The sequence below is a fragment of the Anabrus simplex genome, chromosome 1 (assembly GCF_040414725.1).
Source record: "Anabrus simplex isolate iqAnaSimp1 chromosome 1, ASM4041472v1, whole genome shotgun sequence".
Classification (NCBI taxonomy): domain Eukaryota; kingdom Metazoa; phylum Arthropoda; class Insecta; order Orthoptera; family Tettigoniidae; genus Anabrus; species Anabrus simplex.
In genome coordinates this window covers 770,730,960-770,744,104 of record NC_090265.1, presented here as the reverse complement: position 1 = coordinate 770,744,104, position 13,145 = coordinate 770,730,960, and the positions used below count along the sequence as shown (strand labels likewise).

Sequence of the window (13,145 nt, the reverse complement as noted above, 5' to 3'; positions counted from 1 at the left end):
TCAGTATGAACCAAGCTGTTTGAGATTCTGAAGGTGATCGGGATCAGATACCAAGAAAGGAGAATTATCTACAATCTATACAAAAATCAGTCTGCAGTGATAAGAATTGAGGGTTTTGGAAAAGAGGCAGCAATCCAGAAAGGAGTGAGGCAAAGCTGCTGTCCCCTCTCCTTTTCAATGTTTACATAGAACAGGCGATGAATCAAAGAAAATCAAAGAGGAATTTGGAAAGCGAATCAAAGTCCAAGGAGAAGAAATCAAAACCCTGAGATTTGCCAATGATATTGTTATTTTATGTGACTCTGCAAACGATCTCGAGAAATTGCTGAATGGTATGGACAGAGTCTTGGAGAAGGATTACAAGATAAAAATAAATAAGTCCAAAACAAAAGTAATAGAGTGTGGTCGAACATGGTCAGGTGATACAGGAAATATTAGATTAGGAAATTAAGTCTTAAAGGAAGTAGATGAATATTGTTACTTGGGTAGTAAGATAAATAATGATGGTAGAGGTAAGGAGGACATAAAATGCAGACTAGCATCAAGGAAGGCCTTTCTTAAGAAAAGAAATTTGTTCACCTTGAACATTGATGTAGGAATTAGAAAGATGTTTTTGAAGAATTTCATCTGGAGCTTGGCATTGTATAGAAGTGAAACATGGATGATAACTAGCTCAGAAAGAAAGTGAATAGAAGCTTTTGAAATGTGGTGTTACAGAGGAATGCTGAAGGTGAGGTGGGTAGATAGAATCATGAATGAAGAGATACTGAATCAAATTGATGAAAGGAGATTGATTTGGCTATATTTAACCAGAAGAAGAGATAGAATGATATGGCACATTTTAAGACATCCAGGACTTGTACAGTTGATTTTTGAGGGAAGTGTAGGTGGTAGGAATGGTAGAGTTAGACCAAGATACGAATATGACAAGCAGATTAGAGAAGATGTAGGATGTAGTAGTTCTGTAGAAATGAAAAGTTTGGCACAGGATAGGGTAGCATGGAGGGCTGCATCAAACCAGTCTATGGACTGATGACTCAGACAACAACAAACTATTTATTTGCTTTAAGTTAGATTCAATTAATATTTATTTTACTTTAAGCCCTTAGCTAACTATTTCACACTTTGTAATGTGGATGCCAATGAATGTTTTTTTTTTTTTTTTTTTTGCTATGGGCTTTACGTCGCACCGACACAGATAGGTCTTATGGCGACGATGGGATAGGAAAGGCCTAGGAGTTGGAAGGAAGCGGCCGTGGCCTTAATTAAGGTACAGCCCCAGCATTTGCCTGGTGTGAAAATGGGAAACCACGGAAAACCATTTTCAGAGCTGCCGATAGTGGGATTCGAACCTACTATCTCCCGGATGCAAGCTCAGATTGCAAGTGACTAATCTCATTCACATCTTTCTAGGATTTTGGACATGATATATATATTATTTATTTTATATTTTAGTACTCTCTTTTCCATAATTTTAATGTATGTTCCTATTAAGCACATGTAATTGAGCCATGTATACAAGGATTTTATATTTTATGATTTTTGAATAGAATAAGTTTTAAGTTTGTCAAAGTGTTCTAATGGTTCTTAAGTCTTTGTTACGTAAATAACAATTGTTTGAGATTCGGATTTGGCTGATGATGCTCTATAAGAGAGCGAAACATGTCCCATATGTAACTTTTTAACTAATGAAGTTATTTTAATGTAACAACATGCAAGCTCAGAGCCGCGCGCCTCTACGCGCACGACCAACTCGCCCGGTAATGAATGTTTTGACACAGTGATTTTGGATTAGGTATATCATTTCTGTACTAAATTTGTTTTACAGCAACATATTTTTATTACACATTTTGCACCCTTTTTTGTATTTGCATCTTCTAAAGAAAACATGATATTTATAAAAGACTATGTTAAAATGTACATAATAATAATAATAATAATAATAATAATAATAATAATAATAATAATAATAATAATAATGCCTGCAGATTGTGAGGTGTTGTGTGGTCAGCACGACGAATCCTCTTGGCAGTTCTTCTTGGCTTTTAAGACCAGTTCCTGTATGTATGTACGTTGCTTTTACTTTTCTACTTACAGCTGACGACTCTGTAGACTTGTCTTCGCAGCTTGACTCTTCAATAAGTGTTGGGGAACACGCTTTCTGCCAAATGCAGGGCGACCTAGATCAGCAGCGGTTGCTGGGGGAGAGGCCCCAGTCGGACCCTCTCGATGAGCTTATGATCAAGGAGATGCAGAACAAGGAAAGGTAAGAATGTTTATTAATTAAAATGTTCAAGTCCAAAAGCTAGGAGTTCACTTTGATGTATATAGCATTCCATCATAATATGTGTGTTAGCTCTTATCAAAGTGCTTGCGACAGATAGGTGTCACACATTTGTAACTTACCAGTGTCCACCTGTATAATGTAATGATCATCCTTCGAGGTTCAGGTTTGATTCCTGGTTTAAGATTGGCAGGAGTGTTGGTGTGTGGTCGAAAAGGTAAATGCAATTAATTCCCCTTGCGGGTATGCCTTCACACAAGGACACAAGGTTACTGTACAGTGTTTTTATCTTACCAGTCAAGTAACAAGTTCCTCAGGTTCTATGTCTTGTGACTTCATTGTACTGTCCATGACTCATCCCATTGAAAAACATTATGATGTCAGTTAATTGAGAAAAGGGCAATGCTCACCTACTGTATAGTTCCTACTATAACACACGATGGTTATTAGCAAAATGCAAGCTTATGTTCTGAAAAACTACTCAACTTCTAATTTTGATATGACTGACTTACATAGGAACTTTTTTAGAAAGTTGTAATACACTAAGAAGGAAACTGATTGAGTTGGACGAGACCACTGCAAAGAAACTTGCTAGATTGATGAAATAAGATGATGTAAACCTAATCATAACTCATTGTGCCATCAAATAATATTTACATTAGCAATTATTGCTATTGCAATTTCCTACAAACATTTTTCTTGTAAATATGACCACTTTCTGGAAGATTGGAAGAATTAGCTGATAGCTGTCATATAAAACAATCTGAAGTCCCACTGTTGTTATTTAGTCGGCCATTTCAACACACGGTGAGACTATAGCAGATTGCGTGGTGACACAATAACTTACAATGTTCGTCACACGCAGCGCATTGGTGCATTTCTCCCATTAATGCATGTGACCACTGCCACCAGGATATTTACCAGTTGCGATGTTTTTGTAATAATAATAATAATAATAATAATAATAATAAATAATAATAATAATAATAATAATAATAATAATAGATGGACAGCCATTGAAAACCCAATATGGCAAAATATCCCAAGTGTCTAAATTCAAATACCTGGGAGAAGTCGTCCAACCTTCAGGACTCAGTCCTGAAGCAAACAAAGAAAGGGTCTCTAAACTACAAAGAGCACACAGACTTACTTGGAGCAGAAATAATAAAAAATCCGTATCCCAAAATGTAAAATTAAATGCATTGTAATCAAGCGTGAAAAGCTGATCATTAGGGGCAGATCATTGATTAAAAATGTGGAAAAGCTAGAAAGAAAAATCTTAAGAAAAATTGTTGGACCAGTCTGTACAGGGGAAATTTGGATGATAAGGAAATCTTATGCCCTGTACCAATACCCAGTCACATTTAGGAAAAACATTTGAAATTTTACGGGCATCTTCTCGTAATCAGAGACTGACCAAATAAATTCTGAACCTTGCCTTATCAATGAAAGTAAAAAAACAATTGGCTGCTCGAAGTTGCAAAAGATCTTCAGGAAATCGAAATCACAGATGACATTGTAATAGACAGATCAAAGTTCAGAAAATTATAATACCAATATAGTTGGTCCATTATTAGACATTATAAATTTTCCAGCTAACCCATTCCTGGTTGCCAGCATTTCACCCCAGTGTGATAATTTGGACTCATTAGTTGGTAAATAGCACAGCTACCAATATGCATCACTAGTGCAGACCGTCGAGGCCACTGCATAGGCTACACCAGCAGTGCCAATACACTGTGAGAAACTTTGTCTCATTTAAAAAATTGATGCTAGCCTGGACATCAGATGATATAAATGTTGATTCCCATAAGGAAGCTGAAATATTTCTCCCGAAACACTCCAGTAATAACATTATGTTATTATCGGAGATAATAAGTTGGGTTATTTTGTGGCCAATTTGTTCTGCTTTAGTACCTTGTTACTTTCATTTAGGGCTTAGTTTAGAGGCAATATATGCAGGACTGACTTGGATATGATAGAAGAAATGAAAAATGCCATTCTTAATGAAATTTTTAATAATACTGGAGGTGAATATCATATCTTGTTATTCTATCTGTGGAGAGCTCTTGGGAAGTTGCTATTCAGATATAGCAGTTATTCCCTAAGTTTCCAAATACAGTAACAGCAGGAATTCAGTGTGTTGTTCATCCTGAATCACATTGTTCCTGGAAAGTCAAGGTCTGTACATATTTACCACGTTCTGCTCATTCTTTATCTTGGCAAATATTGATACAAGGTGGCAAATCTTTTAGCATGAACTGTGTTTTACAAGACATCACCTTATCTTCCTTGTAAATTAAGCATTACGGTTCATTGGTCCACGTCATGTCTACCTATCCTTATCAACGACACACTCACATGGCTAACAGCAAAACAACTATGAACTAAAGTTGACTGGACTGTTTGCAGTTTAATGAGACTTAATCCCCTCAGAGTAATTCCTAGGAGTAAAATATATTTTCTTAAAACCAGCCAGTTGCACAATGTAGAGAATAGAAGTTTTATCCAGGCACCACCTGGAGCTGGTCTCAGTAATCTTTCCTTAGATTTCCCTTCTCTTTTATGCTCAATCATATGCATAGTTTAGACCGGGCAAGTTGGCCGTGTGGTTAGGTGCACGCAGCTGTGAGCTTGCATCCCAGAAATAGTGAGTGGATTTGAACCCCACTGTCGGCAGCCCTGAAAATGGTTTTCTGCGGTTTCCCATTTTCACACTGTAGCTCAATTAAGATCATAGCCACTTCCTTCCCACTCATAACCCATCATCGCCGTTAAGACCTACATATTGGTGCACCGTAAAACAAACGGTAAAATATGCAGAGTTATTCTTAAGTCCCTCCTGGGTTTGAAACATTGGTATTGCAATATCTGTGGCAGATACAATAAAATGACGCATTTCAACAGAATTACAATTTCACAGAGTTTATTCTGCACCTCACAGATGCTCATTTTGTCCACCGTTGGTGACAAAGCAGACGTCAATCCTGTATTCTGGTTTCTGTCGCACACATCTCAACATAAAGTGGTCCATATCAATAAATGCATGCACGACCCATTCTTGCTGTTCTGCTAAATCACGTGGCATAGGGGACATTTACACATTGACTTTGACAAAAGAAAAGACATGTGGCTAAGACAAGTGACTGTAGAAGTCAACAGCCTGAGAGTTCAGCATTGAGATGATCATGGATGGTGTGTTGTTACAGATGAAGTCATCACTGTCTTCTTGTCATTGTGGCAGTAACCACTCAGTCTAGGTATGTTGTATGGGTAAAAGTTCCTCCTGAAAAACCACACTCACTTTAGGGGGATCACAGATGTGTTCCACCATTAGTTGGGGACTGTATGTGCCCCAAATGTGTATGTTGTGACACTTCATACAGAACTTCAAACAGTGATTGAGATCTCAGGGCTTGAGCATCTGCAACAACTGCAGCTGGCAGGGTTCTACTCACAAACGTTTGCATAAATTATTCCAGACAGTGTATGTCTCAGGATATGACCTACAAGTTTTATCCTCCTTCTTTCCATATCGTTTATCAGTCTCCATTGTTCATTGATTTCCTTTAGAACATCTCAGTTTTTTTTTTTTCAATCCAGCATGTCCTGATCATTTTCCTCCAAATCCACATTTCAGTTGCTTCCAATGAATCTCTTTCCTTTTCTCCAATAGTTCAGCTCTTATAAGTGTAAAGTAGTACACTCCAGACAATAGAAAACCCTTTCTTGTTTCTAAACTTATATGCGTATTTGTTAAAAGACTTCTTTTATTTTGAATGCCTGTTTAATAAGAGCTATTCTTCTTTATTCTTCTTTGTAGTAAATGTCTTTGAATAAAAAATACTAGGAAAGAAAGGAAGAGAAAGGCCAAGGAAGACATACTTTGAGGATGTGAGAAACTTGATGAGATGTAAAGACTACAAGGAGGTGAAGAGAACAGCAGGAATGAGAAGAGAACAGTTGGAGAGTGTGTATTATGATGATGATGGCATTTTACTATATGTAACTCTTGTCTCTCACGTAGTTACAGTCTCAGAACATGGTCCTAGCCAGCCTGTTCAACACAGCCAACCAGTCTCCTGGAATTTCATGAAGCATGCGTGAATTCTTTTGTTTTTAGCTACTGCAGTGCAATATTGCTGTTAAGTTATCACAACTGACTCACATTTAGCAAACTCTTAAGTTACAATAAGCTTTCTTGTCACCGGTGAATGCCACTGTGTTTGTTGTTTTCATCGTTGACTGTTCTCACCGTTTGTGAAATCTGTTAATCCTGTATAGTAGAGATGACTTGAGAGCACACTGCTGCACAAGCAAGCGATGGTTCTTAATAGGGATATATTCTGTATCTGTTGATATGAGTCATCTTCCTCTGTCTGCCGTAGTTAATGCAGTGTCAGTGTTTCAAACCCTGGAGGGACTTAATGAATAACCCTGATCATTATGCCTTTCGGCACTCAGTCTGCAAACATTCATGAATGAAGCACATGTAAACCTAAATCACTAATTACCAATAACACTGTGGCCTCTTCTACTGTTAGAAGTAGGGTTTGGAAGTTGAGGACAAATCCTTTTTTTCTTGAGTGCCCGAAACAAGGCCCATTCTGGGTCATTGTAGGCCAGAAAATGGTGGGTTTTATTTGTCCATTTTGCCTTATTTTGGCAGTTTTTGGCTTATACACCCTTTTTTTAGCCTTTTTCTTAGGTCTTAATGGCTTTTTTCGCAACCTCACCTTCTTTCCACTACATTTGTACTGCCAATTCTCAATTTGAATCATCGTTAGCTCATCCATCACCTCTTAAAAATCCTTTCTGTAGTAAGAGAGAAAGTGAAATGAAAGAAATGAAACTAGTGCTTGAAAAAACCCAGGGGTATCAAATTATGCACAAGATAAGTGAAATATAGAAAGGAGAAAATTTTGATGTTAGTGTTTCTGAAGAGGAAGATCTTAATTGCTTCAAGTATGATCCCTTAACATCCATTGATGTGGAGAGAAGTTTCTCAATGTTTTGCAACGTGCTGACTGAAAACCTACGATCCTTTATACCTAAGAACCTAGAGATGACCATTGTGATATACAGCAAAGCTAGCTGAGGTAATATTTCCGAATACCAGTTTCTGTAACCCTGGTGTTTTTAAGTGAAATATGATTCCAGTTATAATAATTTCAATTTCTTTCTCCAGGATGACCATTGTGGGTTCACTGAATTCATTTTTTCATTCTAAATTCTGCAAGTAATTTTTTTTACCAAACACGGAATTCCTTTCTTTTAATTATATTAACCTAAAAATGTATAATGTCTGAAAGAAGAAGTGTTTTACTCATATATTTTTGCACTGTTCATTGTATACCTCCAGAATTTTGCATTTTAAAACAGTGTATTCCTTCATCTATATATATAAAATAACTTGTCCTGACTGACTGACTGACTGACTGACTGATTCATCATCGCCGAGCCAAAACTACTGGACATAAAGAAATGAAATTTTGGGCATAGATTCATATTAAGATGTAGGTGCTCTCTAAGAGAGGATTTTTGGATATTCCTTTGCTAAGGGGGTGAAAAGGGGGTTGAAAGTTAAAAATGAGTGTATCTATATCTCAAAACTTTAAAAGTTTACAGACGTAAAAATTGGTATTTAGAATCTTCTTTAAAAATAAGGAAACACGTATTTTTTTGTTTTCAGAAAATCCCAATAGGAGGGGTGAAAAACGGTGAAAAAGGGGTTGAATGCCTTTAATCAGGATACCGGTACTTTTATCTCAGAAACTGAAGATATTACAGACCTGAAAATTGGTACTTTTTATCTCTTTTAAAAATAAAGAAACACGTATTTTTTGTTTTTGTAATATCCAATTAATGGGAGGGTAAAAAGGGGGGTGAATTTTTAAAATGAGTACATCTATATCTCAAAACTTTTAAAGTGTACAGATGTAAAAATTGGTATTGAGAATCTTCATTAAAAATAAAGAAACACGTATGTTTTTGTTTTCGGAAAATCCCAATAGGAGGGGTGAAAAGTGGTGAAAAATGGGTTGAATGCCTTTAATGAGGATACTTATATCTCAGAAACTGAAGTTATTACAGACCTGAAAATTGGTGTTTGGGATCTCCTTTAAAAATAAAGAAACACGTATTTTTTGTTTTTGGAAAATCCAATTAATGGCGGTTAAACTGGAGTGACAAATTGGGGTGAATTTTTCGAAAGACTATATCTACAGAATATCTGAGAAAAGTAAAATGTTACAGACGTAAACAGTGGGTATTTGTAATTTCCTGTAAATGTATTGAAACATAGGTGATTTGTTTTTGGAAACTCCCCTTAAGGGGAAATAAAAAGAGGTGAAATTTTAAAATGAGAATTTCTGCAGTATATATCAAAAAACTTAACATGCTACACAAGTGAAAATGGTATTTTTTATCTCTATTAAAAATAAAGAAACATGTATTTTTAGTTTTCGGAAATACCACTTGGGTGGAGGGGGGGGGGTAAAAGTGACTGAAAATGGTGTTGATTTCTTTTAATTAGGCTACTGATATCTCAAAAATGAAGATGTTACAGAGGTGAAATTTGATATTTGGAATCTGCTTTAAAAGTAAAGAAACACGTATTTTCGGAAAATCCAATGAAGGGGGGGGGGGGGGTGAAAGAATTGAAAAATTAATTGACTTAATTGTATGAGAATACATACATCTAATAAATATAAAGTTGTTACAGACGTGAAAATTGGTATTTGGATTTCCTTTAAAAACGTGTTTAGGGGGGAACCATCTTGCGGGGCGGGAGTGAAAAGGAGTTGAATTCCTTTCACGAGGACACATAAATCAAAAACTGAAATATTTAGAGTCGTGATAATTGGTATTAAGAAGATCCTTTACTATTAAAGAAGCAAGTAATTTTTGCCGGAAAATTCACTTGGGGGGGGAGTGTGAAAGGAAGTGAAAAAAGTTAATTATTTTTATGGGTATACTTATATCTCAAAACTGAAGGTAATAGACATGAAATTTGTGTTTGGAATCTCCTTTAAATATAAAGAAACACGCCTTCTTTTAATTTTTCTTTGGGGGGGTGGTGGGTGGTAAATAAACTTAACGGCGGTGGGGTGTAAAAGGAGGTGAGACCAATTGATTTTACTGTTCATAATGTACTTTTAAGGAGCCTCCGTTGCTCCGGCGGCAGCGCGTCAGCTTCTCGCAGCTGGGTTCCGTGGTTCAAATCCCGGTCACTCCATGTGACATTTGTGCTGGACAAATCGGAGGCAGGACAGGTTTTTCTTCGGATACTCCGGTTTACCCTGTCATCATTCATTCCAGCAGTACTGTCCAATATTTAATTAGATTTGTCATTCATCGCTCATTGCCCCAGAGGAGTGCTTCGGCAGCCAGCACAATTCCTACTGTCGCCACAGGATGGGGCTTCATTCATTCCATTCCTGACCCTGTCGAGTGACTGGAAACAGGCTGTAGATTTTCGATGTACTTATTCTGATCATAAACCGATCATTTTTAATCTTTCCTGGGTTCGATTTCAACAGCCATCTTTTCCTTCGGAGAGCGTTCTTAGATTACAGTAGATTCTCCTGGCATATAAATAAAAATGTAAACACATTTGAAATAAACGATAGGAATGAGATTGACCGTCAAATTGTTCACCTCTATAATAAGGTCAATAATGAACGGAAGTATAGCCAGAAATCCCGCACACTTGCCTACGCGCGACAATGGTGCTGGTCACATCGTCAACAATGACATTGGCAGCAGATGCAATTTACCGCCAAGTAGCGGTCTTGCATCTTGCTGTGGGGTCCAGAACATCTAATAATAATAATAATAATAATAATAATAATAATAATAATAATAATAATAATAATAATGTTCTGGACCGTCGTCAAATTGTGCGGACCGCGCTGGAAACGGGTCCTGACCTGGTAATGACTACGAATACAGTCCATCCGCGGGTTCAGTACCTCCAAGGCACTCAAGATGACACCACGCCGGATCTCCTTCAGGATTTGATCCATACTAAAAATGCTTATAGGAAAAGATGGCAAAGATTTAGGGACCCAACTGACCGTGTGGAATACCTAGACCTACCCCGGGAAATACGAAATCAATTGCTGCAAAGAAAGATTGAAAAATGCGAGGAACTTTGCCGTAATCTCTCAGAAAACGAGTCAAATCGCGAATTTCAGAGGATTATATATAAAACGTTAAGCATTCAATTATATATTTCAGTATAATACCGTAGCGAAGCACGGGTATCTTGCTAGTAAATTATATAATTAAAACTGAAATTATGAATGAATTTGGACTGCACTTTTACGTCCTTTTTCGAATACTTTTAGGTCTTTTTGCAGGTCATTTTTAGGCAATTTATTGGTCTTTAACTTCAGAGCCTGTGGAATCACTCAACACCAAGGTTTACTGTAGTCTGCTAGGACTCTCTAAGATTTTTTCTTTTGTGCTGTCAGTGCTGGGAGTATCAAAACATATCTTTGGCTCACCAGTACTGTAGCTGCTTTTCATGGAACCCCCATGAGGGTAAGCTGCATGAAATGCTGTGTGAGGGTGTTGTCTTTGGACATGTAGGAATGGGAAGGAAGTTACCATGGACTTGAGAAAGGTCCATGCTGGCATTAAGTTGAAATGGGAAACCATTTTGAGGATGGCCAATGGAAGATTCAATCTCTTTTGTCCCCTGAGTTCAGAGCTGACCATGCTGCAATGCACTAAGCTACTAAGTTCAGTTCAGAGATAACTAATTAACCTCGCACAGCCATCTACATTCTAACTTAAGGCTCTGTTTCCTTATGACAAATTGATCCCTCTTGTTTGAACAGTGATATTCATGGCAGTTCCTCCCACTAATGAGTCATGAATAGAGGCACCTGTTTTTTGTAAAGCACAAAATTGCAAAATTTTACAAACTTGACCCAAAATGCAAAACTACTGTATTTACTTTTCAGCAAAATCATGAAATACTTGACAAAATTGTGTGGAATCACTCTTTGATCGAAGAAGCATAATGAAATGTGATTTAGAAAATGATGAAGTCTTTCATTTAATAAAGCAAATTTGCATCATATGCAAACTTTCAACATGAGAATATCTGGAACCATACACAGTGTTTAGGGATTTAGTTGGCAGTTCACATAGAACATGATTGCCATTCACATTTCTCTGAAATCGGAATATGGGCATTTTATGCAAACTGCAATGAAGGCTTTATGGAACCCAGTCAGTAATGTTGATAATGAGAGGTCATTTTCAACGTACTATAATATAATGTCTGACAAGAGAACAGCTCTGACTTCCAGTAATACGGAGCTCAGGCTGATATGCAAATTATGTACATAGACTAGTCCCTACTTGTTAAAGTAACAGGGTATTTTTTCTCTAAACATCCATGCTTTGATATACACTACCGGCCAAACGTTTCTGGACAAAACATATGTACCTTCACAAATATGTTTAATGATTGTTTAATGACAATATATTACTCTAACCAAGTTTAGAAGGTTTACGGGCAACAGCTACAAGTTTATGTTCGATATTCAGCATCGGAAAAAATGCATCCTACTGTATAACATCTACAGTGAAACATGGAGGGGGCTCTGTGATGGTTTGGGGTTGTTTCACATTCAGTGGAGTTGGTAGACTGCACCGAATTCAAGGAACACTGAACAAAAACAGCTACCATTCCATCCTATCTTGTTATGCTCTTCCGTCTGGACAGCAACGCGGGTTTGTCCTCCAACAAGACAATCACCCCTGACACATGTCTCGCTATTGCACGAATTATCTGCAAAACAAACAAAAGCAAACAAAACTCTAGGGAATTGCTTTTAATGGAATGGCCCCCCTCATGTCAACCCTCACATCATCATGAACGGAGAAACCTGGATGAAACCGTGGTTGTCGGATTCTCTTGTCCACATCGAAAATTATACCTTGATCCGAAATGATCGCACAGGTAAAGCCGGCGGCGGAGTAGCTATGTATATTAGGAACGACTTAAAATATAAAATAATTTACAAAACAACTAGTGAATACTGCGCAAGGCCCGAGTTCATGTTCATTGAAATTGAGGCTTTAGGTGTAAAGTGCTTACTGAGTGTTGTGTATCACCCACCAAAGATTGGATACATCACCGACCTTGAAGACATCTTACTTGACCTCCTACCCAGGTATGAGCATGTTTTATTACTAGGAGACCTCAATACTGACATCCTTAACGACAAAATGACTGAGACTAAACAACTAATCAACATATTTAAATCTTGTAACATGACGATTTTGCCACTTAAACCAACACATCACACAGCCACGTCACATACATTACTGGACTTAATTGTGACGAATAACCCTGACAGAGTACTGACCCACGGGCAAATGTCTGCTTGCGGACTATCCAATCACGACTTAATTTATTTAGCTTATTCACTTAAATGCCCCAAGTACAGACCTAAATTAATTACATTCAGAGATCTAAAACGTATAAATAACGAAGCCCTATTAGAAGATGCTCCAAACATACCTTGGCATAATGTCCATAGTTTAGACAATATAGATGATAAAGTGGAGTTCTTAAACACACAACTGCTAGCTCTCCTTAATAAACACGCGCCAAAACGCACTGCTCGTGTAACACGCCCTGCGGCTCCATGGATGACGCAGGAAATACGAGACTTAATGACAGAGAGAGACAAAGCTTTCAGAAAATTTAAAACTAGCCAAATACCAAATGATTTTGACCTGTACAAGACCCTTCGTAACAGAACCACACAGGCCGTAAGGAATGCTAAAATAAGACACTCACAGAACATTTTGCTAACCCGAAACACGACAACAATCT

General features: G+C 37.3%; 1 protein-coding gene across 3 annotated transcripts in view; it reads left to right on the top strand.

Moving 5' to 3' along the window:
* The window catches only part of Gdap2 (ganglioside induced differentiation associated protein 2), a 1,140,014-nt gene that overhangs the window by 1,012,449 nt on the left and 114,420 nt on the right, over positions 1–13,145 (top strand). For all 3 annotated transcript variants that reach the window (XM_068225213.1, XM_068225211.1, XM_068225212.1), the window contains one exon: positions 2,098–2,266. In XM_068225213.1, coding sequence (XP_068081314.1) covers positions 2,098–2,266 — 169 coding nt within the window. The remainder of the gene's footprint in view (positions 1–2,097; positions 2,267–13,145) is intronic.